Source organism: Eretmochelys imbricata, chromosome 9, assembly GCF_965152235.1.
Source record: "Eretmochelys imbricata isolate rEreImb1 chromosome 9, rEreImb1.hap1, whole genome shotgun sequence".
In the NCBI taxonomy this organism is placed as follows: Eukaryota; Metazoa; Chordata; order Testudines; family Cheloniidae; genus Eretmochelys; species Eretmochelys imbricata.
The window spans coordinates 8028225-8044324 of record NC_135580.1 but is presented as its reverse complement, the minus strand read 5'-3'; the positions used below and the strand labels follow the sequence as shown (position 1 = coordinate 8044324).

Here is a 16100-nt window from a genome sequence, read left to right as displayed (position 1 = left end):
GCCTCTCTAAACAATGCATTGATTATTTTAAGACACAGTTGTTCTTTGCTGGCTTTCACCAGCCAGTAGGTGCAGGGATCAGTTTTGTTGGTGGTAGGTTGAATGTTTCTAAGGGATTCCAGTGCTTCATTGTGTGTCATGGGACAAACTTCAGTCAAAGGGGTGGGGTGGTTACTGCCATCTGGTTCACTACCAGGTATTCTGCCTCATGTATTCACAGTTGATCTTTTCTGGAAAGTAGAAGACCTTGCAGTTGAGGCATGTGTGTCTGATGTCTCACTGATCCAGTCCAAGTTGATTATCTAGTTCACTCTGTGGAACAACTTTGCCATCAGTGATTTTGAAATTCTGGTTCTGCTTGTTACTGCAGTGACATGGCCCTGCAGGAAGTCTTTGTGCTGTCAGTGGATGGATCTGTAACAAGTGTTCTAATCTTTTGCCCATGTTCTTCATCTGATGCAGTTTGTTGGTGAACCATGGTGATCTTGGTCAGCTTGAGGGCAGAGGGCAGGATGGGGCAACAGTGCTGACCGCAGTAATCAGTAGGTGATACTATCTTACTTGCTCATCATCACCCCCTTTGCTTTGCAGTTAGTTGGTCTAGGGTGATCTGAAAACTTAACATATTCCAAAGTTTTTCGTAAGTAAACTGGGTTTTTCTTTCACTTCCCTACTGCGATAAAGGGAAGACTATGATCTTTGCTTAGATGAGGCAACTGTCACACCAGGACAGTGTGAAGATTGTGACATCAATAATATCTATTAGGATGAAGATCAGATCTAGTGCATGCCCAGCTGAAGGTTTGGATCCAGACACTGTATGGATTCCATGCAACTGAGGAATTCAGATATTATGATGTATTTGGTGTTGTCTAGGTGTAGGATACAGTCACCCAGAATGATGAACCTGAGTGATTCAGGCACAGTGCTAGGCAACAGGTCCATTAGTTCCTCCAGGAAGTCTTCATCTGGAGATCTGGAGATCCGGAGGTTCCTTTTGTCCCTAGCCTTGCCAGACCATATGGATGCAGGTGAAACTTTTGGTTTCTAGGATGGGGTATCTTCTCTATCTGAGGCTGGAGGGGAACAAGACTGCTATTCTGCCTTCTCTTTCCTTTTTACCCTTTCCTGGGAACCTTCTCAGTTTGTACTGAGTATTTTGGAGGAATTAGGGGAACTACAATGGGACAACAGATAGTTTTAAACAGATGTTACTGGTGCGTGCAAGGTCTGGTGTCCCATCCAAAACCAGATCACAGATGGTGCTGGTTTTGTTGGTGACCAATCTAGCATTCATCAGCATGAGTTGCTCTCCTGTGTGCTAATTCTCTACACATCATATACTGCAGTATATAGGTAGGAATAGCGGTCAGTAGGTTTCCGGTATAGGGTGGTGTTTATGTGACCATCTCTTATTAGCACCATAGTGTCCAGGAAGTGGATCTCTTGTGTGGACTGGTCCAGGCTGAGATTGATGGTGGGATGGAAATTGTTGAAATCATGGTGGAATTCCTCAAGAGCTTCTTTTCCATGGGTCCAGATGATGAAGATGTCATCAATATAGCGCAAGTAGAGTAGGGGCGTTAGGGGAGGAGAGCTGAGGAAGCGTTGTTCTAAGTCAGCCATAAAAATGTTGGCATACTGTGGGGCCATGCGGGTACCCATAGCAGTGCTGCTGATTTGAAGGTATACATTGTCCCCAAATGTGAAATAGTTATGGGTGAGGACAAAGTCACAAAGTTCAGCCACCAGGTTTGCCGAGACATTATCGGGGATACTGTTCCTGACAGCTTGTAGCCCATCTTTGTGTGGAATGTTGGTGTAGAGGGCTTCTACATCCATAGTGACCAGGATGGTGTTTTCAGGAAGATCACCAATGGATTGTAGTTTCCTCAGGAAGTCAGTGGTGGCTCAAAGACAGTTGGGAGTGTTGGTAGCGTAGGGCCAGAGGAGGGAGTCTACATATCCAGACAATCCTGCTGTCAGGGTGCCAATGCCTTAGATGATGGGGCATCCAGGATTTCCAGGTTTATGGATCTTGGGTAGCAGATAGAATGCCCCAGGTCGGGGTTCCAGGGGTATGTCTGTGTGGATTTGTTCTTGTGCTTTTTCAGGGAGTTTCTTGAGCAAATGCTGTAGTTGCTTTTGGTAACCCTCAGTGGGATCAGAGGGTAATGGCTTGTAGAAAGTGGTGTTGGAGAGCTGCCTAGCAGCCTCTTGTTCATATTCTGACCTATTCATGATGACAACAGCACCTCCTTTGTCAGCCTTTTTGATTATGATGTCAGAGTTGTTTCTGAGGCTGTGGATGGCATTGTGTTCTGCATGGCTGAGGTTATCGGGCAAGTGATGCTGCTTTTCCACAATTTCAGCCTGTGCATGTCGGCAGAAGCACTCTATGTAGAAGTCCAGTCTGTTGTTTCAACCTTCAGGAGGAGTCCACCTAGGATCCTTCTTTTTGTAGTGTTGATAGGAAGGTCTCTGTGGATTAGTATGTTGTTCAGAGGTGTATTGGAAATATTCCTTGAGTCGGAGCCATCGAAAATAGGATTCTAGGTCACCACAGAACTGTATCATGTTTGTGGGGGGGAGGGGCAGAAGGAGAGGCCCCGAGATAGGACAGATTCTTCTGCTGGGCTAAGAGTATAGTTGGATAGATTGACAATATTGCTGGGTGGATTAAGGGAACCATTGCTGTGGCCTCTTATGGCATGTAGTAGTTTAGATAGTTTAGTGTCTTTTTTCTTTTGTAGAGAAGCAAAGTGTGCGTTGTAAATGGCTTGTCTAGTTTTTGTAAAGTCCAGCCACGAGGAAGTTTGTGTGGAAGGTTGGTTTTTTGTGAGAGTATTCAGTTTTGAGAGCTCATTCTTAATCTTTCCCTGTTTGCTGTAGAGGATGTTGATCAGGTGATTCCGCAGTTTCTTTGAGAGCGTGTGGCACAAGCTGTCAGCATAGTCTGTATGGTATGTAGATTGTAATGGATTTTTTACCTTCAGCCCTTTTGGTACGATGTCCATCTGTTTGCATTTGGAAAGGAAGATGATGTCTGTCTGTATCTATATGAGTTTTTTCATGAAGTTGATAGATTTCCACTCCATACGGCTAAATGCAGTGCCTTGCATAATGACAGGTTTCAGAGTAGCAGCCGTGTTAGTCTGTATGGTCACATAAACACCACCCTATACCGGAAACCTACTGACCGCTATTCCTACCTACATGCCTCCAGCTTTCACTCAGACCATACCACACGTTCCATCATCTACAGCCAAGCTCTACAATACAACCGCATTTGCTCCAACCCCTCAGACAGAGACAAACACCTACAAGATCTCTATCAGGCATTCTTACAACTACAATACCTACCTGCTGAAGTGAAGAAACAAACTGACAGAGCCAGAAGAGTACCCAGAAGTCACCTACTACAGGACAGGCCCAACAAAGATAATAACAGAACGCCACTAGCCATCACCTTCAGCCCCCAACTAAAACCTCTCCAACGCATCATCAAGGATCTACAACCTATCCTGAAGGACGACCCATCACTCTCACAAATCTTGGGAGACAGGCCAGTCCTTGCCTACAGACAGCCCCCCAACCTGAAGCAAATACTCATCAGCAACCACACACCACACAACAGAACCACTAACCCAGGAACCTATCCTTGCAACAAAGCCCGTTGCCAACTGTGTCCACATATCTATTCAGGGGACACCATCATAGGGCCTAATCATATCAGCCACACTATCAGAGGCTCGTTCACCTGCACATCTACCAATGTGATATATGCCATCATGTGCCAGCAATGCCCCTCTGCCATGTACATTGGTCAAACTGGACAGTCTCTACGTAAAAGAATAAATGGACACAAATCAGATGTCAAGAATTATAACATTCATAAACCAGTTGGAGAACACTTCAATCTCTCTGGTCACTCGATTACAGACCTAAAGGTCGCAATATTACAACAAAAAGACTTCAAAAACAGACTCCAACGAGAGACTGCTGAATTGGAATTAATTTGCAAACTGGATACAATTAATTTAGGCTTGAATAGAGACTGGGAGTGGATGTGTCATTACACAAAGTAAAACTATTTCCCCATGTTTATTTCCTCTCCCCCACCACCTCCCACTGCCCCTCAGATGTTCCTGTTAAATGCTGGCAATGGCCCACCTTGATTATCATTAAAAAAGGTTTTCTCCCCCCACGCCCCCCACCCTCCTGCTGGTAATAGCTCATCTTAAGTGACCACTCTCCTTACAATATGTATGATAACACCCATTTTTTCATGTTCTATGTGTATATAAATCTCCTCACTGTATTTTCCACTGAATGCATCCAATGAAGTGAGCTGTAGCTCTCGAAAGCTTATGCTCAAATAAATTGGTTAGTCTCTAAGGTGCCACAAGTCCTCCTTTTCTTTTTGCGAATACAGACTAACACGGCTGCTACTCTGAAATACTGCTGTATGCTACCCTCCATAGTGTATGTACTGCAGCATACCACCTCCTATAACGTATATACTGCAGTATTCAATCTTCTGCACTGTTTGCATATATATATTGCAGCAAGTTAACACTCATAGTTATGTTTGCTAACTCTAAAGTATCTACATTGCAGTATGCCACCAAATGACTCCCAGCAAAGGCAGAGGTGTACCAAACACACCTGGAGGGCATAGACAAACAGTATCTACAGCACTGTCTGGGTATGTGTGGTATATAATTTATTATAGGCAGGGCTGGTAGCACTACCTATTATTAAGGTTGCCCGACACTTTCCATTATAAAACCCTGTTTATAGTTATCATTTTGCCAAACTTTAACATTTAGGGTGAAATTTTCCATGCCATGTGTCTGCCTCAAAATGCTTGAGCTGTTTCTGAGAATGAGGTTGGGAGAAAATACATTGTTTGCCCATATCAAAAAATGCTGGCAACCTTTTCTTTCAACAGCACCCCCATGTTTTGGAGCAGGGACTTGAACCACACTGTGCATACTCCAACTTAGGGCTGAGCAGGATTTTCCCTGCAATTGCAGCTCTGGGTGGCTCTGAACTGTGCCGGGTTTGGGCACCTGAACTGAGAGCAGGAAGATTGTCTCTTCTGTGCTCTCAGTGCCTCCCCTCCTTGCCCAGGCAGCATAGAAGAGGAAGCTGCCTGAGACAAACGCAGAGACGACAAGAGCCATACCTGCAGGTGGATGTTGGGAGTAGATTGGGGCAAGGAGCCTGGGGAGGGTGAGACAGGAACTGGAAGCTGGTGTGGGAGATAGGGAAACTGGAACTGGTAGTTCAGGGTAGGAGGAGAAGGACTGGCTGGTAAAGGAGACTGAAACTGGGACCCATGGGAGAGACTGGACCAAACTGGTCAAAGAATCAGGGTCTCGCTGGGGAAGGGAAGACTAGCACTGGTTGGGTAAGAACCTGGGGCTGGGAGCCAGGAGGTGGCAGAGAAACTGAGATCAAATGAGAAGTCAGGGAGAGACTGGGACTGGCTGGGCAAGGAGACTGGTACTAAGAACCAGTGGAGCAGCATAAGGAAGTGAGGGGAAGATTGCTTATGGAAAAAACAGCATGTGATCATGTAATTAAAGACTATCATAATGCATACACACAAGAAGGCTGAATTAAGGTTGCACAGGCAACTTTAATTCTGGCACCTCCTAATTTTTAAGTGCTTGACTTTGCCACCTTAATAATGTTCTTTTAATGTAGTTTTGTGTGTGTAATTATTTACATATTGCCAAAAAATGTGCTAGATGCTTGAACAGTTAGATTAGGCCATCTGAGATACAATTTGCAGAACCAAATCCAGTATTAGGCCAAAAGGTGTATCTATCCATGAAAGTGGCTCTGATTCTGATTTCAACTGACAGGTGTGTTTATCTGGTGGCTCAAAAAAGAAGAGGGGAAAGACCAGAAAAGAGGGCTGAGGGACAAGACGACAATGGGAGGAGAGGGAAAATTCAGCAGGAAAGAGATATGAAGGTGCTGGGAGGAGAAGAGAGGGAACGGAAGGAAGGAGAACATGAGGAGAGACCCAAGGAACAGAGTCGGATGATCATATCTCGCCATCTGTATCATGGTACTGTGAAACTGCCACTCGATTTCTGTATGCAGTCTAGTTGTAGCCATGTTGGTCCCAGGATCGTAGCGACACATGGTGGGTGAGGTAATATCTTTTATCAGATCAACTTCTGGTGGTGAGAGAGACAAGCTTTCGAGCCACACAGAACTCTTCTTCAGGTTTGGGAAAAGTACTCCCAGAGTCACAGCAAATGCAAGGTGGATTGTTTAGCACAAGTAGACAGCACATATTCTAAGGGACCAAGGTAGAATGGCCCATTAATGCCTCTGCAGTCATAGGACAAAAAGAGGGGGTTAATGGGTTATAAATTGTTGTAATAAGCCTTCTGATCATGTTGGAATGGGATGGCTCCTCCCTCCCACTCTCCATTGTGCTAAATTATTGCACCTCCCCCCCTCCTATCTGGATTGTGCTGAAGTGGGATGTCCCCTTACTTTCCCATCTGAATTGTGCTAAAGACAGAATAAAGGAGGTGGCATGTGCTCAACAGCCAGAAGAGGAACATGCCCTCTAGGGTGGCAGGACATCCCTCTGCTCCACAGACTTTTAATCAAGGAAGCAAATCCCATACAGCTGCTGCTATGCTCCCATGGCAACTGTTATTTTGTCTTTTGATATGAACCAGCAGAAAGTGCAATTGACAAGGATCTGTTAATCTGCAGCTTGCCTGAAAGGAATAAGGTGTTCCACAGAGCTCACATGGCTGCTGTAGCCAGGAATCCAGAGGAGTGGAGCACAGCAAAGTGATCCTGCAACAGCTGGTGTCTATAAAACAGGCTTTCCCTAGCCCTACTCTGATATACAGAGCATCCTTCATCTTACTGGTCAACTTTCTAACAACACCCCTGCAGGGATACAAACAGCCTCCAAAAAAAAAAAAAAAAAAAAAAAAAAAGGAGGGGGATTGGGGGGGTTGGAATGTTTTGAAATGATGGATTTTCTACTGTTGACTTTGAGAGCAGAGCTATGCAAATGTGACATTGTCAATACATTTGATCCAGAGTGAAATTTCACTTTTTCAAGCCTAGTTTTATGCAACAAAATTTGACACACTCTAACCCCCAACCCCCCAAGGAAACAAAGAATATTCCCAGGTAAAAGGTCCTCACACTCATAAAATTCACTTTGTCCACATAAAAGTTGAAGCATAAACATTTTCAGTTTTGGTGAGCAAGGAGACAAGTCTGATTTCTCACTGGTGGCAAGACTTCCACAAACAGACAGGATTTCACTCTTCCTTCTGCTTGCCAGTGACTAGGAGCAGCAGGCTCATTTAAGAGATGAGCCTCTTTGTGCCGCAGCTGTACATTCAACATGGCCCAGTCACAGGTCTCTGTAAAACACATGTCAGGGCTAGCCTTAAAGGGCCTTATATCTGCCTATTTTGCCAAGCGCTGTGCTGTTCTCTGTATATTTGAATGAATGACTCCCTCTAGTGGGAAAATCCAGCTATGCCCATTAAAAAGGATCTAGCACCCTGTAAATGTTTTCAGTTTCATCCCTTGCTGTTCAACTTCAGAAATGAAGTTGCTGTTGTTTCACCCCTTGCTGTTCAACTGCAGCTGGTAATGACTTAGCATTAACCATAGGTAGGGATGAGCTCCAGCAGAGATAAGGAACTCCTCTTCACAAGCACCCTTCCCTTCAAGCACTACTGTATTACCAGGAATTGCTGACCTTATGGTGCTGTGAGTGATCTGCAGCACAGGGCTGGGCCTCAAGAAAGTGAGGAATTTGTCTCCTGCCACTCCACCAGTCTCTCTCCCCATCAGCTCCCCCATCACATTTTCCAGCTCCCTTTGCTCCAGTCTCAGCACCATCACTCTACTCCCCCTGGATATTTATGCAATGTGGGGCCCATCTGCTTTGGAGAGATTTCATCCCAGACTTGATATCCTGGCTATCCCCCCACCTCCCATCCCCGTGTGGTACCAGATCCCTTCCCTCTCCCAGCTGCCCCTCCCCGGGCCATCAGGGTTCCCCCCTGTGCCACAGTCTTCTCAACTGCCCTTCCCTGTCACATGCTCCTCCCTCTCTCCTTCTCCCAACCCCCCCACCCTGTTCCTGTGCCATGGCCACTCCCTCTCCCAACTCCCCCACCCCTTTTGTGCCACAGCTCCTCCCACTGCCAACTGCCCCCCATCCTCCTGCCACTGCCCTTCCCTCTCCCAACTGCCCCTTCCCTGTGACATGCTCCCTCCCGCCTTCTCCCAACGCCCTCCATCCCTGTCTCACGGCCCCTCCCTCTCCCAACTCCCCCACCCCTTTTGTGCCACAGCCCTTCCCACTGCCAACTGCCCCCCCATCCCCCTGCCACAGCCCTTCCCTCTCCCAACTGCCCCTTCCCTGTGACATGCTCCCTCCCGCCTTCTCCCAACCCCCTCCATCCCTGTCTCACGGCCCCTCCCTCTCCCAACTCCCCCACCCCTTTTGTGCCACAGCCCTTCCCACTGCCAACTGCCCCCCCAACCTCCTGCCACAGCCCTTCCCTCTCCCAACTGCCCCTCCCCTTTCCCTCCCCGGGCCACAGCTCTTTCCTCTGCCAATCCCCCCACGCCATGGCCCCTCCCTCTCCCCACCCCCCGTCGCCACGCCACGCCCCCGCCGAACTCCCAGCTCTAAGGCGGCGGCTTTCCCGCCCCTCCCATCACCCGCCCTTGGAGCGGGGGAAGGAGCCGGGGCGGAGCAAACAAGTTCTCAAGAGAAACTGACGACGCCGTCTGGGTGTTGGGTGAGGAAGTGTGGCGGTGCGGGCCCGGGGGGTACGTTCCGGGTTTCCTGCCCGAGCCGGGGCTGGGTTTCTCGCCAGGGGGAATGTTGGGGGGCGGGGTGGGTTTCCCACCAGGGGAATGTTGGGGGGTGGGGTAGGGGCTGGGTTCCTTGCCGTGGGGTGGGGTGGGGGCTGGGTTTCCCGCCAGCGGGAATGTTGGGTGGCGGGGTGGCGTAGGAGCTGGGTTCCTTGCCGGGGGGCGGGGCTGGGTAGGGGCTGGGTTCCTTGCCGGGGGGCGGGGCGGGGTAGGGGCTGGGTCCCCCAGCAGGGGGAATGTTGGGGGGCGGGGTGGCGTAGGGGCTGGGTTCCCTGCCGGGGGGCGGGGTAGGGTAGGGGCTGAATCCCCTCCGGGGGGGTATGCTGGGGATATGCTGTAGATGCCTGTGGGTCTGAGATCAGTGATGACCTACAGGCCAAAGGCTCCACTCCCTTGAGCTGTCCATGGCCCCTCCTTGGCTCTAGCACTTTATGAATTATAATTCACAGACCGGGACGGTGCTCGAAATGAAATCTAACTTATCACTACAACCCTTCTATCCTTCAGGGGCAGAGGGTGGTTTACAGAAACCCACAGATGGTTGGCAGAGGTTTGCTCAGTTAACATGTACTGCATTAGGAATAAGCCTGCTTGGGGGCTGTATTTCAACCAGGGAACAAGTTTCACTTTTAAGCTAATAGGCTTGTTTTGAAGAGCCTATGGGGGTGGGGATGGTAGAGTGTAATCATGAAAAATTCATATTTGGATGCTCTGTGAATTACAACGGCAGAGTGAGGAATAAATAAACCACCTTCCCCTGACAGTCACACACATGGATGCAGACTAGAGCAGTTCAAGTCATCCTGACAGATATGCCCGGACTTGTTGGCAGAAGGGACTATTTGAGTCACTGGAATCTGAACATTTTGTCTTGTCATAATCCTGGCACTGCAGCTGGAAAGACAGGGTGGGACCAGTGAGAGAAACATGAAGGGGGAAGCCAGTTTTAGAGCTATAAAAAAGCATGGTGTCACCATTTGATCCCAAGAAAATTTCACCATTCTGAAGATTATCATGAAATAAACAGCCGGGCCTGTTTGCGAAATGACACTGCCCCAAAGCCCAACCAAGCCACTAAACTGGAGAGCCAGAATATAAGGTTTTAAAATCGGGGCAGAGGACAGGATAATGGCTGGAGGGTTACTCAGGGGCATGTCAAAAGTCAAAATAATGGTTACAATTTTTCAGTTCTTTAATTACAGTCTTTTAAAAGTTCATAATTACCATGTCAAGAGTGTTCATGCCACCCCTTAAGCTAACCCTCAGCCCCAGAACTGGTGAAATTGACTATCAGTCCTTCCAAATCTAAGGTTCCCCAGAATTGAAGAGAGGCAAACTGGGGCATGTTTGCTGAATGGGATTCTGCTGTTGGCTTTTAATAACTTTTCCTGCCAAAAAGAGAAGTGAAATCCCAGAGCACTCATCATTTCAGTGCTTTGATTTCTGAAAAGAATCGTGTAGCAAGTGGGCCTTTCAAGGTTGCGTAAACACACAGGAGGAGATTGGGCATTTTCCATGGCTCTGTTTGTTACTTTGGGGCTCTGAAGCACTCTAATCCCCTTTATCTCTATATACACAGCACTGCAGCTAGGCATGAACCTTCATAGGCCAGCAGAGAGGGAGTCTCTACCCCAGGAGCCTCTAATAATATATTCTCTGGAGCTTCTTTACTTAATGAACAATCCAGTGCACACTTCCTTTAAGCAGGTTGAAAGGTGTGATCAGCGGCAGCTTGGACTAGTAAAAGGAGCTTACTTGACCCTAATTCCTGCTGTTTCTCTTTTGCATTTCTTGCAGATTGGACAGTGAATCTCCGTGGAGGCCCTGGCCCTGCAGGTTAGCACTTCTGTTGCTGTGTTAGAGTTGCACACGCTACGGGTAAAGATTGGTTGGTTTAAAAATTTAGGGAAATGTTACTATTGGGATTTTAAAGAGTTTTTACAAATATCTAGAGTGTGGGACCAAGCAGTTGGCGTTTCTCTTTTTAGTATTTGGGCAGCACTTTCAAGATGGAAAGAATCAGCTGTTAGAATCTGGCCCAGACCCACTCTCTGGATGATCACCAGTCTCTTGTGATTGGATTCAACCACTGAATCCCACATGTTTCTGAGCCCCTGGATTTGGATAGAGACAGCTCTCGGTCTTTCAGGCATACTCCCAGGTACAGATCCCATTTCTGAGACCTTTCTTAACATCCTGAAAACAGAAAAGGAGTACTTGTGGCACCTTAGAGACTAACCAATTTATTTGAGCATAAGCTTTCGTGAGCTACAGCACTAACACGGCTGTTACTCTGAATCCTGAAAACAGTGGCACAACCCACCCAGTCCCCCCAGTTGTTTAGTCACATTTTCCCCAGAGTTCATGAGCTCTGGGAGCTCTGGTTTTCTAGTTAAACCCTTCAGGGTCAATGTGGCACTAAAGCAATGAAAACAGGCTTAGCAAAGGAATTTCTTAAGCACAAATACTTTACTCTTTAAAAGCACAAGAGAGTTACGGATGTGTGGAAATCAAACTCCTGAACACAATACCCATTTGTCTGATCTTACCACCTCTGTGACTCCTGGGTTGGGTCTTATTCCTTAGGCCTGGCAATAGAATCGCCTCCCTTGCTTAGAGAAGCACCCCATATAAAACAGTCAATGCTGATGGCCCTCAATTGCTCTCTCAGCTTTTTAGATACAGTCTGTCCACTAGATGTCAAGGCTGTGCTACAAAATGGATGCTCTAAACCAGGGGTGGGCAAACTTTTTGGCCCAAGGGCCACATCTGGGTGTGGAAATTGTATGCTGGGCCATGAATGCTCACGAAATTGGGAGTTGGGGTGCAGGAGGGGGTGAGGGCTCCAGCTGGGGGTACGGGCTCTGGGATCCGGCCAGAGTTCAGGGTGCAGGAGGGGGCTCCGGTTTGGGACAGTGGGTTGGAGTGTGTGGGGAGGGTGGGGGCTCCAGCTGGGGGTGCAGGCTCTGGGGTGGGGCTCGGGCTGAGGAGTTGGGGATGCAGGAGGGTGCTCTGTGTTGGACTGAGGGGTTCAGAGGGTGGGAGGGGGATCAGGGCTGGGAGTTGAGGCTCATGAGGGGGTCAGGGTTGCAGGCTCCGGGTGGTGCTTACCTCAAGCAGCTTCCGGAAGAAGCGGCACGTCCCCCCTCTGGCTCCTACGCAGAGTCGCGTCCAGGCAGCTCTGCATGCTGCCCCATCCAAAGGTGCTGCCCCTGCAGCTCCCATTGGCCGCACTTCCTGGCCACCAGGGACTTCTGTCTTCACCAGATGCCATGATAGTAGTTCCCCGCCAGTGGGAGCTGTGGGGGCGGGAGTTGTGGCAGGGGCAACATGTGGAGCCCCCTGCCTACATCTACACATAGGAGCCAGAGCAGGGACATGCCTCTGCTTCCAGGAGCTGTGCAGAGCCACAGCACATGTGGAGTGGGGCAAGCCCCAGACCCCGTTCCCTAGCCGGAGCTCGAGGGTCAGATTAAAACATCTGAAGGGCCAGATGTGGACCCCGGGCCGTAGTTTGCTCACCCCTGTTCTAAACTCTAGTCAAAGTTACATTCACCAAACAAAGCAAAATGGAATTAATAATGACTCAGACATCTCCCTAAACTTTCACACCAGCTATTATTACATTACATCCCCTCCCATTCATCACAGCTCCAGCTCTCATGAGACAGCCCTAGCTTGATACCCAGCCCTTCTCTGACCCCTCTCTGGGTCAGCTCCAGTTCAGTTCTGGGCTGGCTTCATTGGATCAGAGCCATGCATACTGTGGAGTTGCAGGCCCCAAGAACCAGCTTGCTGCAGGGAGGCCAGACATCACACAGCCTTAAAGAAGAGGAATAAAGGGATGGGTGGGACATTGATGTATTTGCATGACCGCTCCCCGGCAGATACCACAGCCTGGGGAAGGGATTTGCATAGGGACAGAACAGAGACAAAGGTGTCATAACAGCTTAATATGGAGATACAGACAAATTCTTGCAGAGGGCAGCAGGGAGTCCTGCCTACATGGGGAGAGAAGGGACGTAATCCTCCTGAAGCCTCAAGCACAGCGGCCAGAGCCAGGAAACCAACCTAGTCTAGAGATATACACTCACCTTTCTCTTGTGCCCACACAGCGTGACCCCTGACACTGAACAATGGGGAGACCCAGGGAAAACCCTGACAGCACAGCCTCACCTCGTCAGGCTGCAACTGTGCCCAAAGCCACCCCAGCAGCACCTCGTTCCTCTGCCTTCTCCACCCAGGCCAAGACAACACCCACAGCCAGCCGACTGAAGAGTGCTCAGGCTGCTGGGAGTTCAGGTAGCAGCAGGGCACAGACAGACAAGCCAACCAGCAGCACCACTGCCAGAAGAGCTGGGCAAAGCTCTTCCCAATCAAAGGCCACTGCAGCACATGGCAGTGATCAAGGAGACACCAAGATAAGCTACAGAGTGACAGCTAAGAACCCCTCAGTGACTAGTGGAAGGAAACCCTGCTCCACAACAGCTAAAGCACCTGCCGGTGTCGACCCCTGCCTGGAAAGGAATCAATCCAGTCGCTCTCGGGCCAATACCACTGGCCGGGGCAAAGAAAGCAAATTTCCCTCCCTGCTGACAACAGAAGATGTGGTGAAAGTGGAGAGGGAAACCCGGGGCCAGAGGGACAATCCCAAGTGGTATGAGTGGCGGAAAAACCGCATCACGGCCTCAGTCGCACCCAGGATTGCTAACAGCAAGTTTGTAAATGGCAAGAGCTCAGAGGTGCCCCAGTCTTACCTTAAGGCCGTGGTGAGCTCTGGTTCCAAAGTGCAGACACCAGCCATGTCCTGGGGTACCCAAAACGAGAAAAAGGCAGTGCAGGCATATGAGGAGTTCCAATCCAGGAGGACAGGTAGGCCCGTGAAGGTGGAGGAGTGTGGCCTCTTCATTCACCAAGAGAAGGAGTGGCTCGCAGCCAGCCCAGATGGAATTATCAGAGAAGCAGATACAGGGAAGCTACTGGGGCTGCTGGAGGTCAAGTGTCCCTATAAGCACAGAGACAAGACAGTGAAAGAGGCCTGTAAGGACAAAGCCTTCTGCCTGGAAGTGGATGGTGAGTCCTACTCCTTGAAGAGAAACCATCCCTACTACACTCAGGTGCAGTGCCAGCTGGCAACAACAGGCTTTGACAGTGCTGATTTTGTGGTTCACACCAACAAAGATACAGTCATCACCTCAGTGGACTTTGATGCAGTGTTCTGGGAGAGAACTGAGCCCAAGCTGGAGAAGTTCTACATGGAGGCTGTGATTCCCCACCTGGAGGAGAAGAGAAGCAATTCAGTTTGGGCTAGGGAAGAATAAAGTAATGGGGACATCTGGCCACTACCCCACCAGGGACTTCTGTCTTCACCAGATGCCATGATAGTAGTTTAATGGACTCTCTCTGGTTCTGCCACAGCAGAACTATGGGATCTAGAACATGATGCCTGCGGAGTCCTGGTCTACATTTAAAAATTAGATCTAACTAGCTACATTTGTTCCCTAAATGGTTTAGTTAGGTCTACCTAACCTCCAGTGTAGACATGGCTAGGTCTTTTAATGAGCTAGTTACTGCTCAGTGTAGGAACTATCTTCAGTACAGCTGCAGCACTTCTGCAGTGCTGCTGTAGTGGCTGTAATATAGACATTGCTTGAGACTGGACTCTTCCTTCCTATTAAGATTGTAAGCTCCACGGGGCAAGGATTGTATCTCTCTTTGTCTCATACAGGAGTGGAGACACAGGGAATGATTTTCTGGTTCTGTCTCAGCCCTTGGCATTTAGTGCTCTGGGACTGAACTGATTCCCTGTCTGTGTAGACAACTTCACTGTTCTCTCAACAGCTGCCCTCTTTTAAACTTCTTATTCCAGTGCCTGGCAGCTGCTGCAAAGTATCCCATCTCTAGGGAAATAAGTTGGTCTGTCTGTGAAATGGTCTAGTTCAGGTTTTAGAGAAGAAGATGGGTGAGATAATCTCACCAACCTTGTCTCTCATATCCTGGGACCAACACGGTTACAACAAAACTGCATAGTTCAAGGTTGTCTGGGGAGGGGGCTGGATTCCATTTAATGGTCTGGGGTGTAAATTCAAGACTAAACTTGAATTTTAGTCTACCAAGGAATCCTTGCTGCTGTCAATAGCAGGTTTGCCAAAGATCAAACAAAAGGTATGGACTTTAAGGGGTAACTGAACTTGTAATTATGGGCCGCATTGTCGATTCAGCATCAGACAAAGGGATAATGTGTTCTGCTTTAGATGGACTGCTGTTTCTTCTCTTGCCATCTTCCCTCACAACCTCTTTCCCACAGTCTGTCAAAATGATCAGCAGTTAACTGCTTACATTTAAAGTGTTATATTAGGATATAGATATTCAGGCCTGTCTGTAAAGGCCTATACTCTAAGAATTCAGGTGTATTCTTATCACTTGGCTAGTTAGGGGTATAAAAGAAAGAATCAAAATCACTGTCTGCCGGTGTAAGGTCCTTCTCTTACTGTGACAGTCTGAGGCCCTGTGCTTAGGCTAAGATCTTTGGCTAAGCAGCAGAGGCAGCCATAAGCTGGGAAGCGAACGATCACATCCTCACATTCCAAACTAGTCACATTGAAATAAGGTGCTATTGGGCTGTTAGGAATACAATCCTGTCCTGATAGTGCCTATCACCTCCAGAGAAAGAGAAGTGCCTAGAAAATGTAAAAGGAAACTTAGTTTGATAGCATCCTATCTGTCAAGAACTCACTTATCAATAGCTGGGATGTGAAATCCTCACTTCTGTATTGTTTTGTCATTATAGTTCCCACTTTGCTATTGTTTGTCTGTATAAACTCTGTCTGGTTCTGTGATTGTTTCTGTCGGCTGTATAATTAATTTTGCTGGGTGTAAACTAATTAAGGTGGTGGGATATAAGTGGTTACATGATCTTGTTACAATATGTTAGGATTGGTTAGTTAAATTTCAGGAAAATGATTGGTTTCAGAGTAACAGCCGTGTTAGTCTGTATTCACAAAAAGAAAAGGAGTACTTGTGGTACCTTAGAGACTATTGGTTAGTCTCTAAGGTGCCACAAGTACTCCTTTTCTTTTAGGAAAATGATTGGTTAAGGTATAGCTAAGCAGAACTCAAGTTTTATTATATAGTCTGCAGTCAATCAGGAAGTGAGTGGGGTGTGGGGGGGAAATGGGAATGGGGGTGGGGAAATTGGAATCATG

The 16100-nt window shown here is 48.1% G+C and overlaps 1 protein-coding gene across 7 annotated transcripts; it reads left to right on the top strand.

The window, feature by feature from the left end:
* Positions 1-8737: 8737 nt before the first annotated feature.
* Positions 8738-16045, top strand: LOC144270671 (uncharacterized). 7 transcript variants are annotated; one of them, XM_077827310.1, is made up of 4 exons: positions 8773-8819; positions 10693-10773; positions 10884-11056; positions 13011-16045. In XM_077827310.1, exon 4 carries the CDS (start codon positions 13032-13034, stop codon positions 14214-14216), a length of 1185 nt encoding a protein of 394 aa, XP_077683436.1. In that variant the 5' UTR covers positions 8773-8819; positions 10693-10773; positions 10884-11056; positions 13011-13031; the 3' UTR covers positions 14217-16045. The 7 variants fall into 7 exon arrangements, with proteins under 7 accessions (XP_077683434.1, XP_077683433.1, XP_077683439.1 ...); XM_077827311.1 differs by having other exon boundaries at positions 8811-8850; positions 10693-10731; XM_077827309.1 differs by having other exon boundaries at positions 8811-8850.
* The last annotated feature ends 55 nt before the right edge of the window (positions 16046-16100 follow it).

Excerpts from the sequence above, each read along its gene's own strand:
- LOC144270671 (XM_077827308.1), top strand. The coding sequence starts at position 13,032 with ATGGGGAGACCCAGGGAAAACCCTGACAGCACAGCCTCACCTCGTCAG.